The following is a 27,450-nucleotide window of genomic DNA, read 5'->3' as shown; positions in this document are numbered from 1 at the left end:
CAAAGGAGGGCAGCAAAGATGGTGAAGGGTCTAGAGGGGAAGACATATGAGGAGAGGCTGAAGTCCCTTGGTTTGTTCAGCCTAGAGAAGAGGAGACTGAGGGGAGACCTCATCACGGCCTACAGCTTCCTCATGAGGGGGAGCAAAGGGGCAGGCGCTGATCTCCTCCCTCTGGTGACCAGTGATAGAACCCGAGGGAACGGAATGAAGCTGCGACGGGAGAGGTTTAGGTTGGACATTAGGAAAAGGTTCTTCACCGAGAAGGTGGTCAGGGACTGGAACAGGCTCCTCAGGGAAGTGTTCGCAGCACCGAGCTTGGCTGAGTTCAAGAAGCATCTGGACAATGCTCTCAGTCATATGCTCTGATTCGGCTGGTCCTGTGTGGAGCCAGGAGTTGGACTTGATGATCCTTATGGGTCCCTTCCAACTCAGGAGATACTATGATCCTATATAAATACCTGAAGCGAGTGTGCAAAGAGGACAGAGCCAGGCTCTTTTCAGTGGTGCCCAGTGCCAGGACCAGAGGCAGCAGGCACAGACTGAAACACAGGAGGTTCCCTCTGAACATCAGGAAGCACTTTTTCACGGCGAGGGTGACCAAGCACTGGCACAGGTTGCTCAGGGAGACTGTCGAGTTTCCGTCCTTGAAGATAATGAGAAGCCATCTGGGCACGGTCCTGGACAACCAGCTCTTGGTGGCCCCGCTTGAGGTTTGGACCAGATGATGTCCAGAGGCACCTTCCAACCCCAACCATGCTGTAATTCCATAACAGTGTACATGTTTAATGGGGTGAAATATTTTTTCTTTGAAAGCAAATCAAAAGAAGATTATTTAATTAAAATCAAGATTATGGTTTGTACAACTTCGTAATCCATCCTTTTTTTCTGTGTAACTGTGACACTGCCTGAGTGCTCTGCACTGGGAATCACTCTAGTGACTGTTCTCTGTGTTCAACAGAGCTTGGTCCTTTCTGAGTTACTTGATACCAAAATGTGTTTGTAGTTACAGTGAAGAACAGAACAATATTGCCGGTCGGTCAGCATTTAAAGGAAAAACTGAGGATTCTGGAAGTTTTGCTTTGAGCACTGCTCCTTCAGCAGGGGAAACAGCAATGGGAGAAATGGGAACGTTTTTGTAAGCAGGGATGTCAATCTGCTGCCCAATCTTGAGATCTGGTATCTTGAAGGTACATCCTGCTACGCACACCAATGTGGATATATACTGGATCACTTCAGATACGCCGTGTTTAATGGCAGCATGCGTAAGCGAGCAAGTCCTAAGGATAAGAGCTGAAACTCACCTAATATTTAAGTTTTGCCTTTGATACAATGTACATCCAGTCCCTTCGAAGTCAGTCAGGATGCAAGGAAAAGGGACAGCTGAGAGAGGAGCAGCATTCCTAGCAGAGGAAGGAAAGAAATCCAGTTAAAAAAATATCATGCCAGTGCCATTTCCAGAGCAGAAAATTGCTGTGTTAAGAAAACTGTATTTAGCAGTTAAGAATGGGAGAGGTGAGAACTTCTAGAGAAAGAAGAAAATACCTATTTTGAGATATAGTACTAAAAACCTGAAAGCAGTAGCCTTCCTTTCTCTTAACTCTGGTTTCAAGTGGATGTTTTCAAATACCATTAGTCATTGCAGCTCAGTTGAGTGATTTATATGTAAATATGCATTTTCATACTTAATGATTTTTTTTTCCTCCATTACTGTTTTACAGGGTTCGAAGGAAGCTAGTTCTGTGTCATGTTGGATGTGAATGCAGGGACCTTGCTGGACACCCAGTAGAAACACCCGCTGTGCACTGTTGGAATGGACATGTGACATTTTAACCTTGCATTGTATATTTTCTTGTAAATAGCATAAAATCTAAGTTCTAAAAAAAAAAAATCTCTTTATGCAATAAAGACATTAAAATTTAATACCAATTATAAGTAAATAATGTATCTCTACTTGTAATTTAAAATTTGCTTTAGCTGTTACCAGTAAAAGTCAAATTAATTTCTCCAAAATATCTGTGTAGGAAATTACAGGATGACATAAAATAAGATGGCTGGGAGACCAGCCAACGTGTGCTTTGCTAAAAGAGCAATTACTGTTGTCTTCCTTAAAGGATATGTAGAAAAATTGTTTGGAAGAAGTTGTAGAATGCTCCCATGAAGTTATTTTTAACTATCTTAACAAATCTTACTAAATTTTTTAAAACAAAATTACATGATTGAATCTGTTGCATACAGATCATCTCAGAAATATCTTTGGCCTTCATGCTTCTGGTGAGCATGTAAAAAACCAGAATTTATTTAATATCTGACCTTCAAATAGAAAGCACTCTTAAAATAATAATGGGTATGAAAAGTGGTTTTGACTTTTACCATAGCCTTTATTTTTCTGCGATTTCTTATCTGGATTTGTTGGTTTTTTTCCTGACATCATCTTTACAGGCTTAGAAAGGAGGACGTGAGTCTGTTCAGAGCATTTTCTAAAAATTTATTAGTATAAATGTGGAAGATTTTTCCTGTAAGTCTTAATTTGTTGGCCCAGCCTTTATAAAAGACGGTTTGAAAAGGACTTCAATGTGTGCATTTTTTAACAAGTTTTACTCACAGAACAAAACAGATATTTGAATAGGAATTCCTCCATTTTTCTTTTCCGACAACACCCATTTTCTCCTTTTTTTTTTCAAACAAACCAATCTAATGCAGTATTCGTGTTCTTTGTCAGCACAATTTGCATTATCTATCTATGACTTTGACAAACAGAAGGAAAAGGTATACAAAAAGGTGTTATTTCTCTGGGTATGCCAAAGGAATTGTTGTAACTCTTTAAAAATTGGTGTGCGGGTACGTAAGTGCACTCTCTGTTACTGGTTTTATGTTGATTTGGGGAAGCTCATTCTGTAAATTAGTAACTTTAGGGACTGGTATTCACAAATCGTCAATGCCAGGTTATAACTACCAGTGTGTCAAGGTCAGTTGTTTGTCTCCCTGTTCTGACACAACTTACCTAATGCACCTGTGTGGTCCAGATCTTTTCATGCCCAACCCTTGAATTTATGCGGAAACAAATGAGGTCTTGAAATTTAAGCATACTGCATGTGTATCTTCATGCACCTTCTTCTTGAAATCTGCAGGTGCAGTGAATTTGAGAGGCAAGTAGCTTGAGTCTGAAAAAAGTGTAGTGCACTTTCCAGAGAAACAAAGCAGGTTTATTCAAAACACTGAGAATCAATTTAACACAGGAAGAAACAACATGGAAACATGTTGATGTCAAAATTCCAAATGTGAATTATCTTAGAGAAATAATCATCGTTTGCACTCGTTTATAAGCAATCACTTGTTGATAAAGTGTGAGAAATTTACACTTGGCATTTAATCCGATTTCTGGTTTTATACTCTAGCCTCTTACAACTGCCTATTTTTAAAATATTTTTAAATACAGCGTTCCCATAGAGGAGACAAGCTTTTGAGTTATGATCGCAGTTCAGCTAAGGCCAGGTTATGCTGCAAAAAGTCCCATTACCGGGCAACTTCTGAAGGTTGCCACAGTGCTGCAGGAGTCAATGCGAGCACCCAATGTTCTCCCTGAATGTTGCTGCTATGGAGTAACGGTCAAGAGTCCTGTGCTTTGGTCTTTGGAAAAAGGTGTAAAATTGAGCATATTTATATGAAACAAAATCATAGATTGTGTTCTCTAGATACAGTCCCCAAACCGGTCATATTAAGTAGTGAAATATATGTACTCATTTTGTTAAAATTGATCAAAAGGAAATCAAGCTTTCATTGCATCTTTTGTTAATGGAAAACTAAAAAATTGAGATGCTGCATCTTCTAAGGTAAAATGGAAAAAAAAAATTTAATTGCATGTAAATGGACCTCATGCTTTTAATGACACCGAGTTTAATCCAGCTCGTTCAGGCATTGGTGTAGGTATGATAAATAGGACTGGAAGCAAAGTTGAATTATTAGATTGAAAGCTTTAACCCTGAGTGGAGATCAAAGAAAGGTATATACACCTAAAATAACTCCATTTCTAGAAGCTTGTTTACATTACTGGAATCAGATTCTTAATCAACTTACTATCTAAAGCAGCTAAAAGAATTTGGCAAGTTAAAAATACCCCATTTCAGTCAGCAGTTGTTTTATGATGGAGCATTAGTATTCACTGATACTTTGCTTCTTGAAACATCAAATTGAATTGTGGGTTATGCGAGTTGGTTTGTATCTGCTGCTTCAAACTAAGTCACGAATTCTGCACCGCGTGCTTCAATGACTCTACCAGATTAAAGACAATTGCTTGTGCTTCTTACTGTTGACATGCAGAAACCCAAGTGCTCATTCATTTTAAGGTGTAAGAAAAGAGAACTGTTCTCTCTTCCCTTTGTCAGCACCATCTCCTGCCTTCCTCTAAACGAAAACATAGCAAAAATCAAGTATGCAAGAATGTTATAGTGAACAATACAGAAATCAAGGTAAGACTTCCTTCAGTAAGACTTCCAGAAGAAAACTTGATTCGACCTTCAACTGCTGGGTAAACTCTCTTCATTTTCTGGAGGTAACGGGAAACAACCTCAATATCAGGTTCACCTGAACAAACAAACAAACAAAGATAGTGTTCTCTGCAGCAGCCAGGCTCTCAACCAAAATTTAAGAACCTGCCTAAATCTGCAGTTTTAGCTCAAGTTTAAAAGTGAACTCTTTACTACGGTTTGTCATTCTGAGTTGTAGCCTGCCATCAAGGCAGCATTGGGGTGTGGAGAGTTGTTTCTTGTGCACAGGTATACCCTCTGTGGTGCTTTGTAGCCTGAATTTTTGGTAGCAATTCATATTTTACTGGGAAAACAAAAAAAAGTTTTCTGTGCATTGTTTGGCTTTTTTTTGGATTTTCTGTTACAATGGTAACTTCCAGTCAGATTTAAGTAGGTTGAGATAAGTCTCCCACCTGTCGGGGGTAGATCGCTATAGATCTGGCAAAGCATTGCTTAAACCTTTTCAAATTTACTTTTTTTAGGAAGAAATTCTAGTCTTTGTGCTGCTGTGCGCACACAAAATACAACGTAGATTTTCTACAGACCCTCTCGAGTCAGCGCGGCTGACCATGTCATATGAGCCCTTTCTCAGCTAAGCTCTTAAAATTCTGAAGTGCAACGCGTCCATCTTACAAGTAATTATAGGGTTTTTTTCCTCTGCTGTACTGGACTACTAGAACTTTTCAAGTTGTTCCCTTTCATTATTCCTGATGATTTTTCTCTATGCCCTCGATTTACAAGCTGGATGCTGAATTTGATTAAAACCATCAATCCTACTTGTGAGAATCAATTTTAAATTGAAACACCCTGTAGAACCATAAAAATAGTCTGTAACAAAGGTCCAAAAGGACAATTTTTCTGGTAAAAGTGTGCTTTTGCCATCCCAAAGCAGAACATACAAAATTAAAGTTCCGCAAGATGTAGATTTCCTCCTAGGGGATACTTTTTTTTTTTAATACAGCACTACATCCTTTTTGTGTTTTCAGAAATAATTTTAATCTCAAAAACTTTTTCAAAAGTTCCCCTTTGCCCTCAAAGACGTACATGTCAATGGTATGAATGCTGAATTTCTAACAGTTTGCATGCTGCTTTAGAGGACCTTAAGACAGAATGATAAAACGCTCCCTTTCTACCTCTGTAGCGTGGGGTCTGTTGGCACCCCGCGTGCCGCTGCCCGCAGAACTCGTGCGAGTCCCCGCTGCTTTCGGAGGGGTAGGCTGGCTCCCGCAGAGCAGGTCAGCATCTTTCTCCTCGCCTTGTGTTGCTCACCTGAGCTGCATGTCCTTTAGGAGTAGAGGTGACGGTTCTGTGTTTGCAAATACTTCTATACAGTGGACGTTTGAGGTCTAAAGAAAATAGCACCTTTCTCTTTGATGCATTGTTTAGTAAGTACAACTGCACGGCAGTACAGGTAATACGTACTCTATAGTGGCCTTTTTGCTTTTTTTTTCCTGGTTTCCCATGATCTCAGAACTGTTCTCTAAGCACTGCTGAATTGACGAGGTTGGTTGTCCTTGAAACTTTTATTGGCTACAACCAAAACTACTAATCCAGAGTAAAAGCAAGAAGTCTGAGACTTGGACTACAAAAAAATCTTTTAGGAATTGTTTGTCTGCCACCCTGTTGGAGCCCATCCTTACCTTTACTGTATCCCAGATTTTTGTCTTTCAGCATATGATAGCCATCTCCTCCAAATAACATATAGGACGGAAGAGTCACATTGTATATTTCATCCATCTGGAGCGGGACGTAGGCTGGGACTCGGCAGGCTGTGCAAAGCACTTCTAAGCTAACAACTCTGCTTCCTGGGGCTCTGGAGAGATCATAGACCACGTGGATGCCTACAAAAATACACGTTTGAAGGGCACTCTGCCATGCCTATTGAACATAGAAGGTTAGAAGCAGCATGTTCTGCCATCTTCAAAAGATTTATTTATGTTAGCTTATGTGACTAAGAGGTTATATTGTTCTGATCCCAGTTAATACCCTGTTTTCTTTGCACAATAATCAGCTTTTATCCGAAAAAATTCTTGAGATTAGAGAGTTGCTGAAGTACTGTCCCACCTCAGTTACGTATGTGGTATCTGTTCTCATCACTATTCCACAGAAGGAAATGACTAGTCATGGGCTTAGGATACTGTGAGATAAAAATACCTTCCCTTATTTCTGCAGTTATATGCTTTCTCATTCCACCGTCTTGTTGGCTGAAATGACTTCTTTTAGAACCAGCCAGCCACCCTAACTTAGCAGCAATTACGGATAATAAGTACTGTCTGGAAAAAACCAAAGCCAGGCCAGGGCTGAACGTTGTGGTTTCTACTCGCTGTAGAAGTAGTGTTTCTAGTTGTGAGCTTTCCTCAGTCAAAGCCTGGGGAGAGTTACGTCCCCAGAACGCCATTGCCAAGAATTTGCTGATCAGGAAGCTACTGAAGCTTGTCTAAAGCACAGAGGCTCTTCCAACCCTGGCACTCTTCCTGCTCTGGGTCTTCTGTCCTGAACCCTTTCCAGGGCTACTAGTTATCTTGTTTTTCTGTGAGAAGGCAGCAAGCAGAGGGGCTGCTGCTGCTTTACCTTAGTGGTACCCACGAACGCGGTAAGTTGTGAAAGCGCTTGCCTTGTGTGCGAGACGTGGGCCGTGTCCTTGGTGTGTGGGGCTTCTAGATCGCATGGCGGGGAAGTGCTCCCCATCACCAGGCCACGTGAGGGGAGAGGCATGGAGCAGGGGGGGGAATCCCTCAGCCCCTGCCCTTGAAGTTTAGCTTTTCTGCTAAATAAACAATAACATCCGCACTGCATCACAGAAAGACCAGGAATAAACGTGACTGTGGCCTAGTGCACATCTGGATAAATATATGGGGAGCTGCAATTCAAGAAATGTGTATGGTTTTAAGATTAACTGTTCATCCCTAAAATATTTAGAAATTCACTGGAGCAATTCCATAGCCCACCTGGGCTAACTTTAAAACTGCCAGCAATCATTAGACAATGGCACAACATGATTTTGATAAACTGAAATTTGGGAATAACTGGCAGAGACATCCAGTCTGGGGTTTCAGGTAGGCTGCCAATGAAGAACTGAAACCCAGAGATTGTTGTAGCTATTACTGCATTACAACTATACTCAGTTATATCTTCCTATAGTTAATCGAAGTGTTAACCTGCTGCCACTATGGGTTATTGAGCCAACTGGGAATCCCGTCTGTGCTGATGGGAACAGTGATGATCTGTGTGCTGCAGTGGCTCAGTTAAACATATGCAGGATAAACGGTGTTAGTTAGCTGGCATGAGTGATGCACAGGCACCTACCTCCAACCTGCAGCAGCTCTCCGCTTCCACTTCCGTATCTGTGCACACTGTGCTCAAAAGCTTCTTTCAGAGTGGAGCCTTTTACCCTTACCAAATCAAAACGACCACCAAATGGCAAAACAGACAGCAAATCTTCCACAGTGATGCTACCTGGGGGAATGAGACTTTGTTTACATTAATTTATTTTTTTATTTTTTTTTTAGTTTACAATATTATTTTAAGATTATTTAGCAGTACATTTTTGACAAGGAACATGGCAAATACAATTTGAGAAAATGAGGGCCAGTGGAGGTGAGGATCACATCCAAATCAAAGAACCTGGATCTTTATCATCCAGCATGTATCAAGACCAATGAAGTTTGACATAACTGCATGTATAGCTATTTGAATAACTCTACTAAAAGAGATTGCAAACCACCAACCTAAGATGAAGAAAACCAGATATTCTTACTAAGTCAGGCAATTTTTCCAATTGCTTAAGATTTACTCATGTCATCCTACAAAAAGATTTAGCTAAACTGAAAAAAATGTGTGTTTCCAGTTCAGAAAAACCCAGAATTCATTTATTCTACAGCAGACAACAGAAGACTCCCAGCGACTATACCGTATGACCCTCTACAGTAGGAGGTGAAGACTATCCACCCACTCTCTTTGTTCCATGGCAGCAAGGAGAGAGGGAAATGACAAAAAGCACTGTGTACAAACAATGCTAGTAACTTCCATTCATGTCTGCCTGCGTGCAGTTGGGCTCTAATGATGGATAACCATTTCAGAAAGTTTGAAATCGCTTCCAAACACTGTGCAAATCCCATCAAAACAAGCCCGTACCTAACACTGTGCTCAGGCATGCCTCATCGCTTGATTCTTCCTACTTGATAAAGCTGTCATTCAGTTTGTAATTTTACATACCATTAGCGCTCTGTTCATCAATGGCTGACCGTATCCCGCCTCCATTCAGGATGCACATTGAAACATGGTTCCATGACTTTTTATCCGGATGTCCGACATTCTCATAAAGCTACCAAAAGAAAATGTTTAACTAGATTTTTAATCTTCACTTAGCCTAGGCTCTGAAAATTTACACCCAATACAATCTGAGAATGAAAAGAGACAGAAAGGTTTTACATCTTCTTTGACTTTACCTTTAAGACTACTGTAAAATACTGAAGTATTAAAAAAAAACCCCAACAACCCACACAGCAAAACACATTAAATAAGTATTTTGCTTTTTTAAAATATTTGCCTTGCTTCATAATGAACTCAAACTCTCCCATAGTCTGTATGTATATGACATGACCAGGGCAGGCCAGCTGAACAAAGCAAGGATGATTCCAACCACTGTGATAAAGACAAATGATTTGAGCATATTTGGAGAATGGGGAAGGAAAGAGGACCTTTAATATAACTGTACATTTAAAACATGTAGGGGAATGTATAAATTAATCTAGCTCTTGTTGTACATTTTAGGGAATTAAGATTTTTCAGCTTCTCTGAAATTGATTTTTAATATTTGGAATGATCTTGGCAAACCAGAAGGATGTAGAAGAGCAGAGGAACAGGAAACAGGCATATTAGACAAGACCCAAAAGTCTACTCTGTTCAGCATCGTGTCTCCAACAGTAGCAAAACTCTGACAAAAACCAAGTTCCAAGGACAAGATAATATTTGCTTGAGACATCCTAAGTAGTAAAGAAAATGGAGACCAGGCATTTACTCAATTGCATGAGGATGATAAGCCTACAGTGTTAATCTTTAGAAATAACTGAGTAGAACAGGAAAAGGCTGAGAAAAGAAACAAGGATAATGGAAGGGACGGACTGGTTTCCGTACAGGAATGACTATGGTTGTGAGTCTTCAGTCTCACAAAGACAGAAATACAGGAAGGACATGACAGAAGCCTATAAAAACAAGATGGGCATGTGGAGGCTGGGTAGGAATCAGTCTGTTTTCTCATTTCAAGAACGATAAAAAAACTAAGAAAGATTCAGAGAGGCGTGACAAGGATGGTCAAAGACACAGAAAAGTTTCTGAACGTAGAACGATGATGCAAGCTAGGACTGTCTGACCTGGTAAAGAGACAACGGAAGGAAAATATTTGAGAAGCCTATCAAATCATGAGTGGTGTGAAGAGGGTGGATAGGGACCAAGTGTTCCAGGGCAAGGGCTACTCCTTGGCCTCCAGCAGGCATCCAGCCAGTGGGCAGCGGGCTGCTCACAGACAAAAGAGCAAGGTCTCTGTAGGATGTGCAGGTCAGCAGTGGAATGCCCTGCCACTGGCTGTTGTGAAGCTTGAAGGCAGTCAAGGGGAGATGGAGCAAGTTCAGGGAAGAGAAGTTCCAGCAGGAGCCAGTAAATACCAAGACACCACTTCTGACTTGGGAAGTCCCTGAGCTGCAAGTTGCTGGGAGATGGGGACAGGTCCGAGTACAGGCTTGTCCAGGTGTATGCTCTTCCCTCACCGCCCCCCACACTCACTCTTGGAGACAAGATGTTGGGATGAATAGGCCTGCTGTCTCTTCCAGTTTGGCCACTTCTCTGCTCCACCCCTACGCTAAGTGTCTGGGGACTCTGACTTGCAGGTGTGTAAAAATGATTTGTGGCTCCATCTTAGTGATCGTTAGTTATTCCCTATAGCCAGAGCCATGAGATATTCTTAAGTTCATAACTCATACTTCATCAGTGAATAGATTTTTTTTTTCTGTTTGCCGATTTCGGTCTGAACTACACTCCCTAATTTACTAATTTGCCTGGAACAGATATCAGGATTACAAATCTGTAATTCCTCAGTTCCCCACAGAAGTATTCATAAATTTTGGTGCTACACTTGCTGCTCTCCTGTCCTGAGCACAGAGGCAGTTTAAAATGAGCTCACACACTGATGTTAGCAATTTCACAGTCATTTCACATTTGAGTTCCTTTAAAGTCCTTTGTAAAATGCCCTCTGGGTCTGTCAACCTTTCTTTTCTGAGGTTTTGGGCTGCTGTTGGGAGCAGCAGCACTGAACTAAATGGACCTCTGTTTTAACCCAGTACAACCGTTCAATCAGTCTTTCACATTTCTCAATCTCTGGCTTTCCCAGGACAACGCTAAATATTAAAGCCCATGGCACAGAAAGGTCTGGTTTTTACCTTCATACCCTTGAATGCATGGTACCAGACAGGAAAGCAAGTGTAGAACAGATAATGCAAAGACCGTGAAGGGCAATCCATGTATCTACTGATGACTGCAGATGGTTGTCTAGTGACATCAATTTAACTGAAGTAGAATTTGACCTCCTGAGACAAAAGGTGTAGCAAGAAAATCTACAAACTTCTGAAAGATTACAAAAATTACTTTAAGCTTAAAAAGTGCCAAAGCATTTGATCACATTTTTCAAATAAAACTATATAAAAAGCTTAGCAGGAAGAAAAAAGCAAGGTGCTACAATTTTAGTAGCACTGTATGCAGAATTCCCAAATCTTAATCTAATTTGGAAATTAGCCCACGTACTAAGTATTATTTTAAGGATTACAATAAAAGCAATCATGTGGCCTGGATGAACACCTTTGGGGAAATATCTCAATGAAAACTCAAGATTATTAATTGGCTCCTGACTTTGTGGCAATGCTGCAGGACATTTATGGCAGTGCTCATTTTCTGGAGTCATGTTAGTGAACGTTTTTCCCTGGAGCACCCAAAGGAAATGGTGCTGCTGTGGGAGAGCAGACCGATCAAAACCAGCTAGTTTAAAAACTGGAAGTGACTTATAAAAAGACCTTCTGGTGTTACGTGACCATTAAAGCCCAGCGATACCTGTCAGGATGCAGCAGGGGCCGGTGGCTCCCTTTGGGCTGGGGTGCTGGGGGCTTTTACCTCTTCTGCGCCCGGCTCTGTGTATGGCCTTTCCCCCTCCTTTGCTTCCACTGGCACCTTTTGGACTCTTCGGGGGGGATAATTCGTATCAGTAACTCGGGAAAAAACTATGCAGAATTTTCTTTTTTTCTGGGCTAGTTAGTGCGTTAAAAAAGGGTGACAGCAGAGCCCAGTGAGTGATGATGGGGCAGAAGGTATGTGCTGTGAGGAGGGGGCCGGTAGCAGGGCGGGAGGGGGGCAGGGGAGGCATCCCTTGCTTGAGGAATAGGCTCTTGGATCAGACCACCGTGTCTTTTAAAACCGCAGCCTCAGAGGCAGCTGCGAACAAGCCGTTCTCTATATGAGGATATACACAAAGAATAAACCGCTCCTGACTCTGTACAGCAAGAGTCACGATGGCCTTGCTTCTGCCAGATCTTTCTAGGGATGCGCTAGGTGTTACGGTGTTGGAAAGCAGCACAGAGCCCGTGCGCTGGTAGCTCGGAGCCTGGGAGCGTTCCATCTGAGAGCTCTGGAGTAACATTTAGATGTGATTGCCACCTGCGGTAGCAACGTCTTACCACAGCATCACAAAGCAAATTTCCCATGTTACATTCTTGGAAACGGCACGCTTGGCTTGTACCGTTCAGGTAAACACTAGTTTTTCCAATCTCTTTAGAATAATTCCCCAGGTTTTTCCTCCATTTTTCCACTTCTTCTTTAATGTGCTCATCTATAAAGTAGTATAAAAGTGTAAAATAAGCATCGCACGTATCTCATATTAGTGACACTTCAGTGAATACAAAGCTTAGGAATAAAAACCTGCTCTTCATGGTTCTAAAATGTTACACTTTCACTAAAGGCTCTTCAAGCAACACGACATCTGCACTCACTTCAAACAAAGCCTGCAAAGGGAGCAGGCAGGACGGGGCAATCAAGTGAACAAGCTATTCCTGTGCCACAGCAAGGTTATCTCCTCTATAACACTTCAAAATATGTTTGCCCAGTCCTGTTCTAACCTCTGACCAATGGGGTTTCTAGCACCTACCTTGACAGGTGAGAGAATTTTTAATAAAGAAGTGAGCTTAGTCTTTATTTGACATCATATCTTTTAATTATTTTTTTTTCTAATTATAGCTTCCTCCCCTTTAACATAGCGCTAAAAGGAATACTAGCTCAAATATCAATGTCAAGGAATAAAGCCTTTATAGAAATTAATTCTCTGTGTCTGCCAGGTGCAAATCTAATTCTTTCAGAAAAAAAGCAGATACAAAGATACTTGTATATACAGACAGATGTCACAGCTGTTTTCTATCAGCTATTAGTTTTAAGCAATTTGCCACATAACTGTCAGCAACAGCAAAATTTATAAAACAAGAGCACTTATGTATCTGAATTTTTACTTTTACTGACATCAGAGAGAGAATGTAAAGTCTCTTTACACATCATCTCATTACACTAATAGATCACTGAGAATAACATAGTAAATAAGAGTATCTATGAGCAGGATAAAGAATTTATTTTATAAATACTCTGGTAGAACCTAGAAAGTCTGATAAATGCTCAGAGCTTTATACAGCAAACACTGGACAAGAAACAAAGACTAGAGAATCAGCCCTGGGTAATTACAGAGCCAACAAAAAGCAGGTAACAGCGCAGATGGAGTTAACGAACAGAAGGCAACAGAGAGACTCTCCTCCTCACAGTTCTTTAAATGTTTCAGAGCTGAAACACTGAGCACAGTCAGCGCTGAAAACAAGTCATGGGGTTTGTATATTATATTTGCACGTTGCCAGAGTATTCCAATTTTTTTCTGGAACGTTTCCACTTTCCTACATTGCATTAAACTCTGTTCTGAAGAACACAGCTGCTGGCAAAACGATGTGAATTAGTTCTCATAATCTTTTAAATCATAACTACGGGGCTAGCTAAAATGAGCTCTGCTAAATGGTAAGGTAGTGTGTCACCGGAGTTCCTACAAAAGGACTTGCAGTGATTTTAAATAGACAAAACCACTGAATTTGTGCATATTCAAAGGCCACTGCTCAGAAAGAGAAATAGAGACAAACGGGTACAACCGTACCTGTTCACAGCCTGAACCCTACACAGAAGAGAACTGCAAGCTCAGGAAGAAACCTGAATTCTTCTTCAACACTGTACTGTGTATTTAACGTAATAACACTTGAATTGTAGTAGAGTGCTGCAGGCAAATTCAAATGTCTGGTCCACATACCTTCAGGAACACTGCTGTCCAGCAGAATGGGGTTTCCAACTGCTGCGACTACATTTCCTTTCTTGTCAAAAGTAACATTCAAGTAACCAAGATATTTTCCGTAAGCGTAAGCCTGTACAACTGGCACCGTCCTCCCATCATCTGAGTCAACCATGAATGGATACGGGCCAGCTGGCTGTTCAGTCGAGGGTGGGGTGCCTGCACGAAACAAGCATGCAAAGGGGGTCTTCAGCTCATGTGACCTTCAAGGAATTATTAGAATGACATTTCAAATGTTTCTCAGCCTCAAAAAAAACAAATAGCAGATTAAGCAGAAACAACAATGAATGTATGTGGATGACAAGCACGCATTCGATTATTCAGTTATGTTATTTCATAAGAGACAATGTTGTTTTCAGGACATGAGCTCTAATAACTGCCACAGTGTTTTTTAAGTTGGGACAGCGCACTCCTCCATGACATCATGTCACAATAGCAACAAAGGAACTTTTCATTCCAATTATTTCAATCTAAACCTCTCAGTAATGCACATACACCAGCCTCTGGCTGAAAAATTTATTTTTAAGCCTTCACACTATATTATTCTGCATCAGATAGAAAATGAGAATGTTAGTAAAACACACATAGGACTTCATGATATGAAAAAGTCTGAATTATTTTTATTGATAATATGCAGTCAGGATACCCACAAGCAGTTCTCTGAATTTGTGCACACAATCAACTGATTTTTTTTTTTTACTATACCAAACTTAGCCTCCCAGAATTTCAGACAGGCTGCACACCCTCTGCAAAAGCAAGCTTTATTAGCATTTGACTTAAGTGGTTATGGATTTAAAACTCTTATCAACCTCCAAAATTTGAAGAGTGATTAGATGTAGGACTTGGAAACAGATAGATTAAAGCAAGGCACTTATAGAGAAAGGAGATCTCAGCTCAATTGTCATAGGCTACCACAGGATTTAGAAACCACCCAGGGGAGGAAAGCAGCAAAGAAAACTGCACAGCACAGCTCTTGTCTCAAGGGTGCCAGCCTTCTCCCTGTCTCCTCGACAACATTATCTGAGTAGTACCACTCCCCCCTCGTTATTCCTGTCAGTATTTCCACCCCACCTTCAGCAAAGACCAACGCCGGGCGGGGATGGATGGTCCTGTCATCTCTTCCAGTTTGGCCACTTCTCTGCTCCGCCCCTACGCTAAGTGTTTGGAGACTCTGACTTGCAGGTGTGGAAATGCTTTGTGGCTCCAGCTTAGTGATCATAAATTATTCCCCGAGGCCAAACTCAAGAGCTATTCTGAACTGTTTAATGTATAACTGTAGCATGCAATTGTTTCTCTTTAACAAGTGGGATAGTAAAAGGTAAGAGCCCGGATGAGACAAAAAAGGCATGAGAAAGTGAAAGGAGATGAGTAAGAAATGAAGAGTGTAAAACCCTTATGTGGTTAAGTTCCTAGGGTATGTGGTCCTACACCTGGGGCTGGGTCACAAAGGAAATTTTGCTGAAAATTACAGACAGTTCCTGTTATAATCTCAACCACTTAATGAAGTTTCTCATAAAATTAATGAGCTACCTTTGATGCTTTAAAAAAAAAAGAGAACCCAGCCTTTCTTTTACTTGTGTCCTTACACACTGGCACAGGGAAGGCAGCAGCACGGGGGAAGCTGCTGATGGCAGGTTTCGCCTAAAGCGGCATTGCTGCAGAAGAAATCAGATCAGCAATGTTTATCTCTGGAATGATGTTTATCTCTACGGGAAAGAAGAATAAAGTCAGAGATTAAAAGAGGGATTGAAAAAGAGGAAATGGGAAAAAGGAGACGAACAGGCTTTTCTTTAATGGCAGGCCTAATGGAAGCCTATGAATACAGAATCAGAATCTTCAGAAGATCAACATCAGTAGCACTGCTGAAGTCTTATATGACTGATTTTTTTGGTTAAGTCACATAAAAGTTTAAATGTAAACATCTTATTGGCTCCTTTATATGTGTGAGCTTGAAACAAGTACAATATGTTTGGCAGTAATTTACCGGTATTACTACCTTTGCTTCTCTGTTCTGCTTTACATAGGTCACCTGGAACATCCATAGCATTAAGGAACCTTTCAATGAGTTAGGGCACTTCTTGCTCACAGACTGGTTTAAATAGTTTCTTCCATGGCAGTTATGGACAGATACCAGCTATCAGTCTGGCCCAGTACAGCCTGCAGTAAACTATATTTGTGAAAGTTCACCAAATTTAAAGAGAAACAGTTTCAGTTTTGCTTTAGAAGCAACATTTTAGAAAGAAGTAAAATACCTGTATAGAGAAATGTGTTTGTATGTCCTCCAATTACAACATCTACTCCTTTCACTTTTTGGGCAATATTTTTGTCCACAGTAAAACCAGAATGTCCGAGTGCAATTATTTTGTTCACTCCCATGGCAGTAAGTTTATTCACTTGTACTTGTAATGATTCAATTTCATCTTCAAAGATTACATCATCCCCTTAAAAAAAAAAAAAAGGACAGACATGAATGTATTTACAAAGTACCTTTATTACTAGTTTAAAAAAAATAGTTGATATCAGATACTATTTTGTATAATTAATGGAACTTTGAATAGAATCATCACAGAATCCTAGAATGGTTTGGGTTGGAAGGGACCTCAAAGACCATCTAGTTCCAACCCCCCTTCTGTGGGCAGGGACATCCTCCACTAGACCAGGTTGCCCAAAGCCCCATCCAACCTGGCCTTGAACACTTCCAGGGAGGGGGCATCCACAGCCTCTCTGGGCAACCTGTTCCAGTGCCTCACCACCCTCACAGGGAAGAATTTCTTCCCAATATCTAATCTAAACCTACCCTCCTTCAGCTTAAACCCATTACCCCTTGTCCTGTCACTACATGCCCTTGTAAACAGTCCCTCTCCAGCTTTCATGTCATATTGGTGTCTTTCAAATGCCCTTAGTTGGTTCAAGTTCCTGATCTGATGTTCTCCAGTCTCTCAGGAGCACCTGTGTGCTTAGACTAATACAACATTCCTGCACTGAGCTGTGTGTACTTGCCTATACTAAACAAGTTGTAACTCCATAAAAAAATGCAGTGACACCAATTGTGGGAAACTAAATATGTCAGTAAGTGTTTGAGTATAAACACTCGCATTTTACTATAAAGCTTTTTGTCTTCCCAATTATATTTCTTTGAGATCTTCTACCTTCTCCCAAGTTAAATCTCTCTCTTTTTACTCCACACTCATCTTGTTCTTCCCCTCACCCTGCCGCTCTAAGGCTTTAAGCAGCAGCTTTGTCAAAGTCCTGCACTAAACTCTGAATTGCCTTTTTACATAAATAATCTCACCGAATGTGAACCACTCTCAGTAATACAAACACAGCACAGCTCACAATTGAGCTACCATCCTGAAATGAGAACATAAAGAACAGAAAGTCTGGAAAGGAGAAACCTTTTCCAGACCACAATGTTGGGAAACCCACAGTCTTTCTGCAAGGTTTCTGTGCCCACTGAAATTATACGAACATAACTGGCAGTTACAAGAGCACTAGACACAGTGTTTTGGGTTGTGCAAGAGGACTTCCTATGTAAGAGGCTAATTTCTTTGACAAAGTTTTAAGAATAGAGTTTAAGAACAGAGTCAACAAACTCTAATCCTAAACTTTCCGGTGAAGACAACTGAGTAACATTTCTACCAATTCTTCCTCTACCTAATTCCTCTCCTTCCTGCAGTTTTTTGATCAAACCATTTTGAAATATGCCTTTAAAGCCAAAAGATTTACATTATTTCATAACAAAGGGAGGAGTGAAACGAATTCACAATCCAGTGCAAAACATTTCAGGAAATGAAGAGGAAGCTGCTACAATGGAAGAGATAAAAGAGGGTTACATAAATGGGTTCACCACCACACCCACTGAATAGTTCTCTTACTGCCAGAGGGAATCTCTGTACCGCACATTGCTGAGTGAATTGTGCAGTGCATCCCCACATCTTCTTTCTGTGGACCTCTTCTTAGAATCAGAGAGTCATAAGTTAATTGAGGTTGGAAGGGACCTCCGGGGGCCATCTAGTCCAAAACCCGCTCAAAGCCAGATGAGCATGCTCAGGGTCTTGCCTGAGCAAGCTGAAATTCCACAGCCTCTCTGGGCAACCTGCTTAACCACTCTTACCGTGACAAATTTTTTCCTTATGTCCCACCATAATTTCCTGTGGTACTACTTGAGCCCATTGTTTCTTGTCCTTTCTCTGTGCCCCTCTGGGTAGAGTCTGTCCTCGTCTTCTCTATAAACCCCCTTAAGATAGTGGAAGACTGGACTTAGTTCCCCCTTAGCCTTCCTTCTCCAGGCAGAAAGAAGCCACCAGCTTCAGCCCCACTTTGTACATCCTTGTGCTTGACAGAAGCTGGACCTGATGCAGAGCTACTGGCAAAGGGGAAGTCAAAGAAATACTCCTTGAGCACAGGCCCTTCACCTTCTCATCTCACCACCCATGGACCACCTACAACGGCCATGCACACCATGGTGTGGGGACCAGTTCTGCAAAGAGAGCTGAGCTCTCTAAACGAAGAGCAAGAGCGAGCCACTGACTAGCTGCATGAGCACGCAGTTGCATGCAGGCTAACTTCTCCCATGGCATGCAGCCAGGTGGCCCATGATAACCACGCTCTCCCCATCTGCACCAGCTCTGTTGCCCCTCTACGCCACTGCAGCCTAAAACGCACCATACACCGAAGACATATTATTATTAATCTTCAACCCATATTAAAACAAGCAAACCTACTTTCATAACGAGGGGAAAAATGAGACCTATCCCACACCAGTAAGTCCAGCTCTCTCCTGGCACAGGCAGCCACCGCTGCCAACCCACCCGCCCAGCCACTGCCTGCTGCCCACCTCAGAAAGGGACTCCTGCCTGGGGGCTGCAGGGGCTTCGTGCACCCCCTCTCCGCAACCTGGCCGTGGCATTTCACACAGTTTCGCACCCTAGTCACCTCAGCACTTCATCTAATTGAGCTGAAATGGGCCAGCTGGTTCAAAAGTTATACAGCCGGCGACTGCAAGAGCAATTACACAGGGCTCATCCCTCTAAGAAACCAGGCAAAAAGCAATATACTGCTTAGCACTCAACTGTGCATTTTTCAAAACAATCTGATTTGAAATAAAGTGCTTATTTAAGAGCTAGTTATTGCTCGTGTCAGTATTTCACTTTTCTTTCAAGGCATTAAACTGATGTGACATCCTCTTCTCTTTCTAGATGGGGTAGAGTTTCAGATAAAACATCCAAACTGTGCTACAAATGAACAATGAAAAAGAATTGGCCGTATTTTAAAAATATTATGCAAGCTAGCGAGAATAAAGTGGAATAAATGGAATTTAAAATTCCATTTTAGAAAACTTTGCCAAGTTGATAATTTTAGTAAGTATTTTGCTGCCTGTAGGGTTACAGAGTAAGCAGTTTTGGGTTTCCACCTTCTACGAAAACACAGTGGACAAAATGAGATTCATTATTTCACAGCGCCAAATGTGTATGTAGCATCTCTCAGGACAGATAAAGACATTAGCTATTTTGTGGGGTTTACAACATGGTTGCAGAACTAAAGCAAGTTGAGCTGGTACCATCAAATACCTTGGTCTTGGGATTATCAGTGCAAAGCAAATACACAGACAACTCTGCCTATGTGCCAAGTTATGAATAACTCTTGCAGTAAGGAAAAACTTGCTGGGTATTCAGCTGAGAGCGCTGCATACAGCAATACTGAGAAGGTTAGAAAAACTGCCAATTTGCTGTAATCTATAAACTGTGCTAAGAGTTCCCCATCCCTATGGTTTCCAAACAGTAACATTAACAGTACCTTCAGCAGAGATTAATTGTTCCTTCACAATGGAAACACTGAGATTTAAGGACTTCATACTCTGTCCAAGTATGTTGACAGCTGTTTTAAGCAGACTATGAAAAGTACAAGTTGTAATTTGATAGTTGTGTGGAAGTTACTGAAATTTAACAATAGAAGAAATCACACTCACAAAAGATTTCCACGGAAAGCAGTCATGTAGGAATTCACATGTTTCAGCATTTTCAAGCTCCCTATTTGCCTTGAGAATGCCCTAAGAGTGTACAGCATGCCAAAGCAATTGCTGCAGAGTCTGAGAAAACTGAATCATCTGGAAGAAGTGTGTAGAGATAAGTAAGGTGTTGAATTTAAAATTCACAATGTATCTTATTCATTGAATTAAGGAATTAGGTTGATAATTATTTTGCCACCGACCCACCTCTGCCATGATGTTATCAGTCTGAAGGATTGCTAGGTCACGGGTGATATATAGTCACTGAGTTATACTAACATATCCTGAACTCACATTTTTCAAAGCTTCCAAATGTTCCTCCACACACTGAGAAGGCAAAGCGGAAAATTATGAAAACTCTGATCACTATAAATGTTGCTGTTAGGATTTGCCCTGCTTGTTTCTCAATTACACTGTGGGATATACTGAGCTTAGGGCTGCTTCAGCTCCACCTGTGGAGCTAACAAGCCTTCCCTTTAACACTGTTTTTTCCTAGTTGTGGTCTCTGTTATAATGTCTCAGCATACTGAGGCATTCAATACGTCTGGATGCTTCAGAGAATCATTCCAACACCATCTGGATTTTCCTCTAGAATAATTATTTGCAAGAAGGTTAATTCAATGACTTTACAGCAATAACACAGTTGTGTGGAAGAAAAGCTGAGATCTGTTCTATTAATTAATTAATGAAGAACAATATTGGCTGTCTGTCCATTTTTCAAACTTAGCGTGATGTCAGATGATATCTACCCTCATGCCCTCAAGCATGGGTGAAATCCTATTGCCTATGCAAAATACAGATCAATTTTCTTTTTCGTTGGGGGAAAAAATGAAAGGACTCCAAAAACACATCGCTGTAAAATAGGAGTGAGATACAGAAGTCTATTCCGACCTCAGATACCCACTTCCTGTGGATAGCTTAAACATACAGCATAAGAATTAAAAACCACAGAAGGAACAGTTTTATATTCTAAAACTTCCTCGAAGTATTGAATATTCCTTTTCTCAAGAAAGCTATGCATTACTTCTTTATTACTAAGCAATGGAAAGAGAAGTAATAATATGAAGTCCTTTTTCAACGTGGAAAATGTTTTAAACCAGTGCTTAGGGCATTCACACTGCAAAAAACAGGGCAGAAAGTCTGTTTTTGTCAGAGGGGGGATGAGCTTTGAGCAGGCAGTGACTCAGATCTCCTACAGCTGATTTAAATGTGTTTCTCATTCCAGTAGATTATTTTATTTTACTAAAAAACCCCAACAAACCCTCAACAAACCAAAACCCCTTAAAGGTTGGAAAAAATAGTCAGAAATTGCAAAGTCTTTTTCCTCATCAATTCTAATTTTACTCATGAATGAAGCAATTGTGGTAAAAGCTGAATGGGTGTTCCTTCTGTAGTCTAATTTCTGGAAATATTTGAGAGGCTAAAAACATCTTGGGCAACGTTTGCTTCAAAAACACACATGAAGCTCTCCTTGCTTTTACTAGGGCTTAAGCGTGGTGGCATCCAAGAGCAAAATTTCAACACACAGAGAAATGTCTTGGTTTGAACACATTTCACTCTAAAGACAAGCTGTATTCATATTTTAACATTTGTTTAAATGGATAAAGAAAAAACAACACAGAAAAGAATACAAATTTAAAAAAAAAAGACAATAAAAACCTCAAAGCCACCTCCCAACTCTCCTGCAAGCTCACTGACCTTATATTTTTAGATAATTCAGTGATGCTAAATAATTCAGGTCTATATGAAAATGGCTTTTAATATTAACAAACCTTCTCCAGTGTAAAAATCAGGCAAAGTTGAATAATACAAGTGATAAAATACTGATAAAACAACAATCTTCTCACTTCTCAGCTGAAAACATTCATCTTTGGATTCAAACAAGTGGGCAAGTAATAAAATAGTAACAAAGGATATAAACTTATATACTAAAGAAAACGTACCTGGCTGTGAAAGAAAAGAAGTTTCCTTTGTAGTGTAACCAACAATTCCTACTGATTCTGAGTCAAAACGTACTATTTTAAAAGGATGAACATATTTCATCATTTCATTCGCTAATGGGGTTTTACCCTTAATGTTCGCGCTCAGAACTGTAAAATTAGCATTTTTAAGAAAAGGATCCAATAACCCGCTCACACCTTCATCGAACTCATGGTTCCCCAAAGCCTGTGAAAAGCAAGAAGAAAATATAAGACCTTGCCTCCAATATTCAGTTTAAATACTCTCATAAATGATATACGAGGTATGTTTGAGAAAACAAAGTCTATGTTCCAGGGAAGAAAACCCTATCTTGTCCAAAACAGCACATTCCTGTTTCTCATGAACACAGAAATGTTTGGGGTTTTTTTAGATTTAGGTTTTTGCTTTTCAGACTCTCTTATATCAATACAGATGTGAAAGTTGAAATCTGAAACCTATCTAGACAAGTGTTTGTAATCACATACCAGATTAAAACCCACTGTTTTTTTTATCCTGCAACTGCAAGAAAGAGGATTAATAATAACCACAAAGGTCAACATGTATTTTGTGTATGGAAAATACGTTGTTTAAAAAATACTGAAGAAAATGTTAAATGTCAATGACAATATTTGTGATCTTTAAATAAAACATGCATTTTAAGAGCTTGTGCTTGGACCACAGTTTTTAAAGCATATTTAATTCACATTTAGTAAGAGTTCTCGTGTGCTTTAACATGTAACAAGAAAATATCATTTTCTAACCATCACCAATATCATTACCTAGTGGAAGCTCTAATGTCTACCAACTAGGGAGAAGCTCCATGGACAATCCATAGTAGGTGTGTGCATACACACGCATGTGTGCGCAGAACACTGTGAAGGGCTATGACTATCACACAAAACAAGCAGTCCAGTTTATTCATTAGCAAGGTAATACTAACAAGATGAGACTGTTTAGTTGTTCTAGGCTGGTTAAGCAGACAAAAACAGACTTACCTTAAAAGACCATGGAACTTTCTCCTACCCACCCCTTTTTCACGCTCAGCCTAAGTTGCCACATGCCTGTGCCTGCAAGTTTGGTGATAGCCAGCAAAACATCCACAGGCGGCAACTTTGCAGAAGCACAATACGTGCAAGAACCTTGTGGCATACATAGGTATTAGTGAAGGAAAAAATACATCTCTAGAAACGTGGTAATAGCTTAACTTGGTACATGCTAATGTGGTACAAGTTTTCAGATGGCAACAGGAGCAGAGCATGAAAGGGGTGCTAAAGCCCATGGGCAGATTCTTCCAGACAGAAGTGTGGTCATAATTTCATCCTGAAGATTAAGTGGGGAACGTCGCATTCATCATCTAAAAAGACTTAAAAACCTCTCTGCTCTACTTAGATAAACATCCCCTGTGTGTTTGTTCCGACTTTTATTCCCCAAACAGATTATATTAACCCCGATCACGTTCCAACTCAAGCAGGACCCTGAAGCCACTACAAGCATGGAAGCTCAGTATTTTGATCAACTGATTGGCACTGTCTTTCCTTCAGGGGAGACAAAGACTCCTGACTCCTCTGATCCCCACAGGCAGGTAGTCAAAGGTCCTGTGGAAAAAACCAGGGTATCAGCAGTAACTTGCATTGGCAACCAACTGCTCCCACTGACACTAGTGAAAACACTACTCACAGCCCAGGGAAGGAGCCAAATTGTTTGCCTGCTCCTGCAGCACTTTTCCAAAAGAACCGAGAACTATCTTTAAGACACAGTGCACTCCAACTATATTCCATTTCTAACCATATTCTGATTGCAATCTAATTTGCTGTAAAAATAATAATAATAATAAAAAAAGAATAAGACTCTAAGAAAACTCGTTTTGATGCTGACTGATGTTCTGAAAAGATGTCCATGGACTGGTAAAGTATCTCAGAATGGTGACAAACTATTTCCTTTTGGATGATGCACATGCCTTCTGTTCCTCCTAAACATGCAATTAACTCCCCCAAAAAAGGTTGCAAATGAAATAAGAATTTGAATTGGATGTAACTGCCATTAACTTGTTGTGAAAAAAAACAAAACAAAAAAACCCCACCCAACCAAGCATTTATGAAACCTTGTTTCTCTTGGCTTTGTATCTTGTATTTGGATTATTTTATGTCCATTAGGATATAAGCTTTGATCAAAACTTTTCCCATGGTGTGGGTGGTTATAAAGTCTCTTGTTCATGAGAAATGTTAATAATACAGTTTTATTTTTGATGCAGCTCCTCCTCTGGGGAGGAGGATGTAGACCGTTTTGGGTTCCTGCACTCTACCTAACTACCCTTACGCCCACAGTTTCTAGGACTCTGTACCTGTGCAATATCCCTTCACCAAATCTGAATCTGTTGGCCAACATAAGTGTAAGTCACAAGGGGGAATAAAGAGAAATATTCAGGCACACAGCATGTGATCATATAATCCTCCTTTTCACAACAAACCAGGCTAAAAATATTTCAAAATCATGATACAAATTAACAGAAGGATGCAACTCAAAAGTAAAACTACAAGACTTCTATTACCCCTCCAATTACTGCCTTTGCAGTACTTAATTCGGATTTTGGTGTTAATTACACCAAAAAGCAAGGCTAGTGGCAAGAAAATTTGGAAGGCAGTACCTAGCTAAACAGGAGAAAATAGGCTTGAGGTGATAACGGGCATAAATGAGAAAAGGGAAACTTAAAAAAGGAAATTTGTCCCAATCATGGAACAAACCTCTAAGGCTGCCAGGCTGCTGTAAATCTTCCTATGGCTCCCGCCCCCATCCTGTAACTTCTGTGACTCATTTTCCCTCCTTCATCCTGTTTGTAATCCTTCTCCTGTATCTCACTTCTAACCATTTCAGTAATCCCCACCCCTTCTTTTAGGGATGTGACTTCCCAAATTTTGCTTAAAGAAACACTAGCTCACCTGTCTGCAGTGTGGCTCTTACCTTGCTCCCTGTGTCCCCCCACCCCGGCCACCATCCACACTGCATGGTCCCCATGGTCCATGGATAGAAGAATCAAAAAGGATGCTGCAGCACTGCTCAACAATCAGCAACTCTGTTCTCAGGCTCTTTGGTAGCAGAGAAAGGTGCTGAAGTCTCTGTAGCTTCTCAGACTATCCCGTCCCCTTCTATCTGCTGACAGTATTCAAATTACAACACACAGCACCTCCACAGAGAGCAACTGGTTGACTACTTCACCTAAGGCATTAGCATCCAGTACAAGCCTCTGGATATCCAGTATGGTGTGGATTTTTTTTTAAATCTTATTCAAAAGAAAAAGTTCAGGGGATCTCCTAATCAGCCTGCAGATGCTTCCCACGTAATGCGTTTCTAAAACTGAGCACTAGTTCAACACCACTGATTTTGCCTGAAGGAATTTCTTCTTGTAATGTGATCAGGAACCGTACAAGCTTCCAGCCTGCTCATGAACCAGTCAAACCAGCAAACAGAAGGCTAAGAAATGACAGCCAGCAGCAAGCTTTGGGAACAATGATAGGAAAAAACACCTCGAGCCAATTCTGCACTGTAGAACCCTAAAGTGCTCCCCTGCTCTCAGTGAGGACAAGTTCTGAATGCGCCCACTCCTCCCTTTCACCACCAGGAAGGAAAATCCTGTTAATGTTAGTTTTATGATTAGGAAACCGTTAGGCCATGCAAACAGGGAGCAGCATCCTTCACAGACCTGTCTGTCTGGTATGATGTGTGTTTAGCCTAGGAGAGTGCACTGGGGCATCCCTTTCTCTTCCGTAGCTGTTCTGAGGCAGAGGGAAGAAACGAGTGAAGCCATTTTTACCTGGGAAAGGAAAGTGCAGTCCTTTCCAGAGAAAACAAAAAGAGATGAAGACAGAGGATGTGATATGCACAGATGATTTTTCCCTCAAGCTGTCAGTTGGGATGAAATAAATACACAGTCACTCTCAAACATAACTTTAATCTCTTTCCTCCTTTCCAGGGTTATACACAAGCAAAATAAGCCACGATAATTCTTTATATACTAATAGGCTATTGCCCTGAGACAAAAGATTTAATGACATGGAGTGACACCCCCAATCTCAGTCTCAAATTTTTCTACCTTCCTCTCAGCACTCAGACGACCAAAAGAGACAGAGTAAAGGTGTGGGACTGGCACCGTCTCAGAGAGCACCCTCAGAGATGTGCTGCTACGGTCCCTGGGCCACTCGCACACAGCCCCTTATATCCCATCATGACCACAGGGCCTGATGAAAACTAAAATCCTCACCCCTTGAAACAGCACTGCCAACATGTGCCATCTGTCCCTTCCTGAAGGACCAAAAACTGGCAGGGCAGGCTGCAAGCCTCAGCCAGGGCTAACCTCTCCATCACAGGCCAGGCTCCTCACATGGTTTTTGCTGGGCTTGCTTCCGCATCTCTGCTGTCCCCTCTCCAACAAGCCCGTCCAACCCCACGTCTGCCCCCAGCCCCTGCCTCTCCCAAGGGGAGCCCTCCCACTGCATCACTGTCTTTTCCTCTGTGTAGCCTTGGCATCAGCTCCCGGTTTCTGGCTGCCCGTGGGGTTGCCAGCTCACGACTTCATTCGGCCGGGTGCCCATCACCTAGCACATCGCTTCTTGTTTACTTCCCGGACGCCTTTGACCACGATTTTAGCGTGACCTAGACTTCTCTGAGGCAACGCTACATACTCAAGGAGGCGGCAATGCAAAAAAACGGCAGCGGGGGACGAAAGGGAGGAATAGACCCAGCATCTAAAGGTGGGGGAAGCCCCCCCACCGCGCGGCTCGCCGCCCCCCCGCCCCCGGCCCGCTTTACCATGGCATCGTAGCGCAGGAGGTTCATGAAGTGGACCGCCTCCTGGCCCTTGAAGCGGGAAAACCACACCGTGCCCTGGTACTGGTCCCCGGCGTCCAGCAGCAGCACGTTGCGGTGCGCAGCCCGCTCCGCTGCCACCCGCGCCGCCCGCCGCGCCACGCCGCCGAAGCAGCCCTCCGCGCCCGCGCAGCTCCGCGTCCCTGCGCCCTGCGCTTCCACTCGCCCGTGCACGTCGTTGGTGTGCAGCAGGGTCAGCCGCAGCTCCGCCGCCGCGCCCAGCACCGCCGCCGCGCACAGCCACAGCGCGCCCGCCCGCCCCGCCATGCTGCGGAGGCTCCGCGCCGCTCCGCGGGACGGCTCGGAAGCGGCGGCCAGGAGAAGAGGTGGCTGCGGGGAGGGAGGGAGGGACAGGGAGCGCCGCGGCGGGGCGGGGAGCGGACGCCCCGCAGGGGAACCCGCGCAGGCTGCGCGCCTCCCCGCGGAGTCTCTGGGCTGGGCTGCGCTCCCGCGCTGCTGCTGCGCGGCAGCAGCGGCTGTGACCTGTCCGCGGGAAAGGCAGTCGCTGCCCGCCGAGCGCCGAAGCCGCAGGTGCTCCGCGTCTGCTGGGCGTGTGCGAGGGCTTGGGGCGGCCGCCCGGGCTCTTCCCCCGCCGCGCGTCGGTTCGCCGGACGGCCGGCACCGCTGCCCGCAGGTCCTCAGGGCTCTCTAAGCCCCAGGCGCTGTCCTGCGCCCGCGTACAATCCGGCCCC

The 27,450-nt window shown here is 42.2% G+C and overlaps 2 protein-coding genes across 3 annotated transcripts in view; one reads left to right on the top strand and one right to left on the bottom strand.

The window, feature by feature from the left end:
• The window catches only part of SNX14 (sorting nexin 14), a 57,219-nt gene extending 54,655 nt beyond the window's left edge, over positions 1-2,564 (top strand). For both annotated transcript variants that reach the window (XM_054820588.1, XM_054820587.1), the window contains one exon: positions 1,719-2,564. In XM_054820588.1, coding sequence (XP_054676563.1) covers positions 1,719-1,757 — 39 coding nt within the window. In that variant the 3' untranslated portion in view covers positions 1,758-2,564. The remainder of the gene's footprint in view (positions 1-1,718) is intronic.
• NT5E (5'-nucleotidase ecto) lies at positions 2,465-27,450 on the bottom strand. The gene is made up of 9 exons (XM_054820609.1): positions 26,702-27,450; positions 21,883-22,105; positions 16,185-16,373; positions 13,894-14,091; positions 12,242-12,393; positions 8,739-8,847; positions 7,830-7,979; positions 6,164-6,364; positions 2,465-4,581 (listed from the first exon to the last, which is right to left on the bottom strand). The coding sequence occupies exons 1-9, from the start codon at positions 27,023-27,025 to the stop codon at positions 4,424-4,426; spliced, it is 1,704 nt and encodes a 567-aa protein (XP_054676584.1). The 5' UTR covers positions 27,026-27,450; the 3' UTR covers positions 2,465-4,423.

Source organism: Grus americana, chromosome 3 (assembly GCF_028858705.1).
Source record: "Grus americana isolate bGruAme1 chromosome 3, bGruAme1.mat, whole genome shotgun sequence".
NCBI classification, from domain to species: Eukaryota; Metazoa; Chordata; class Aves; order Gruiformes; family Gruidae; genus Grus; species Grus americana.
Note: the sequence above shows the minus strand (reverse complement) of the source record. Positions and strands in the feature narration are given on the sequence as shown.

Bases quoted from the DNA above. Each gene is read 5' to 3' on its own strand.
- NT5E (XM_054820609.1), bottom strand. From the start codon at position 27,025: ATGGCGGGGCGGGCGGGCGCGCTGTGGCTGTGCGCGGCGGCGGTGCTG. The intron at 12,394-13,893 runs GTATGTGGACCA...ACTACTTTATAG, and splicing joins GGACAGCAGTGTTCCTGAAG to ATGAGCACATTAAAGAAGAA. The intron at 4,582-6,163 runs GTAAGGATGGGC...TTGTTTGTTCAG, and splicing joins AAATCTGGGATACAGTAAAG to GTGAACCTGATATTGAGGTT.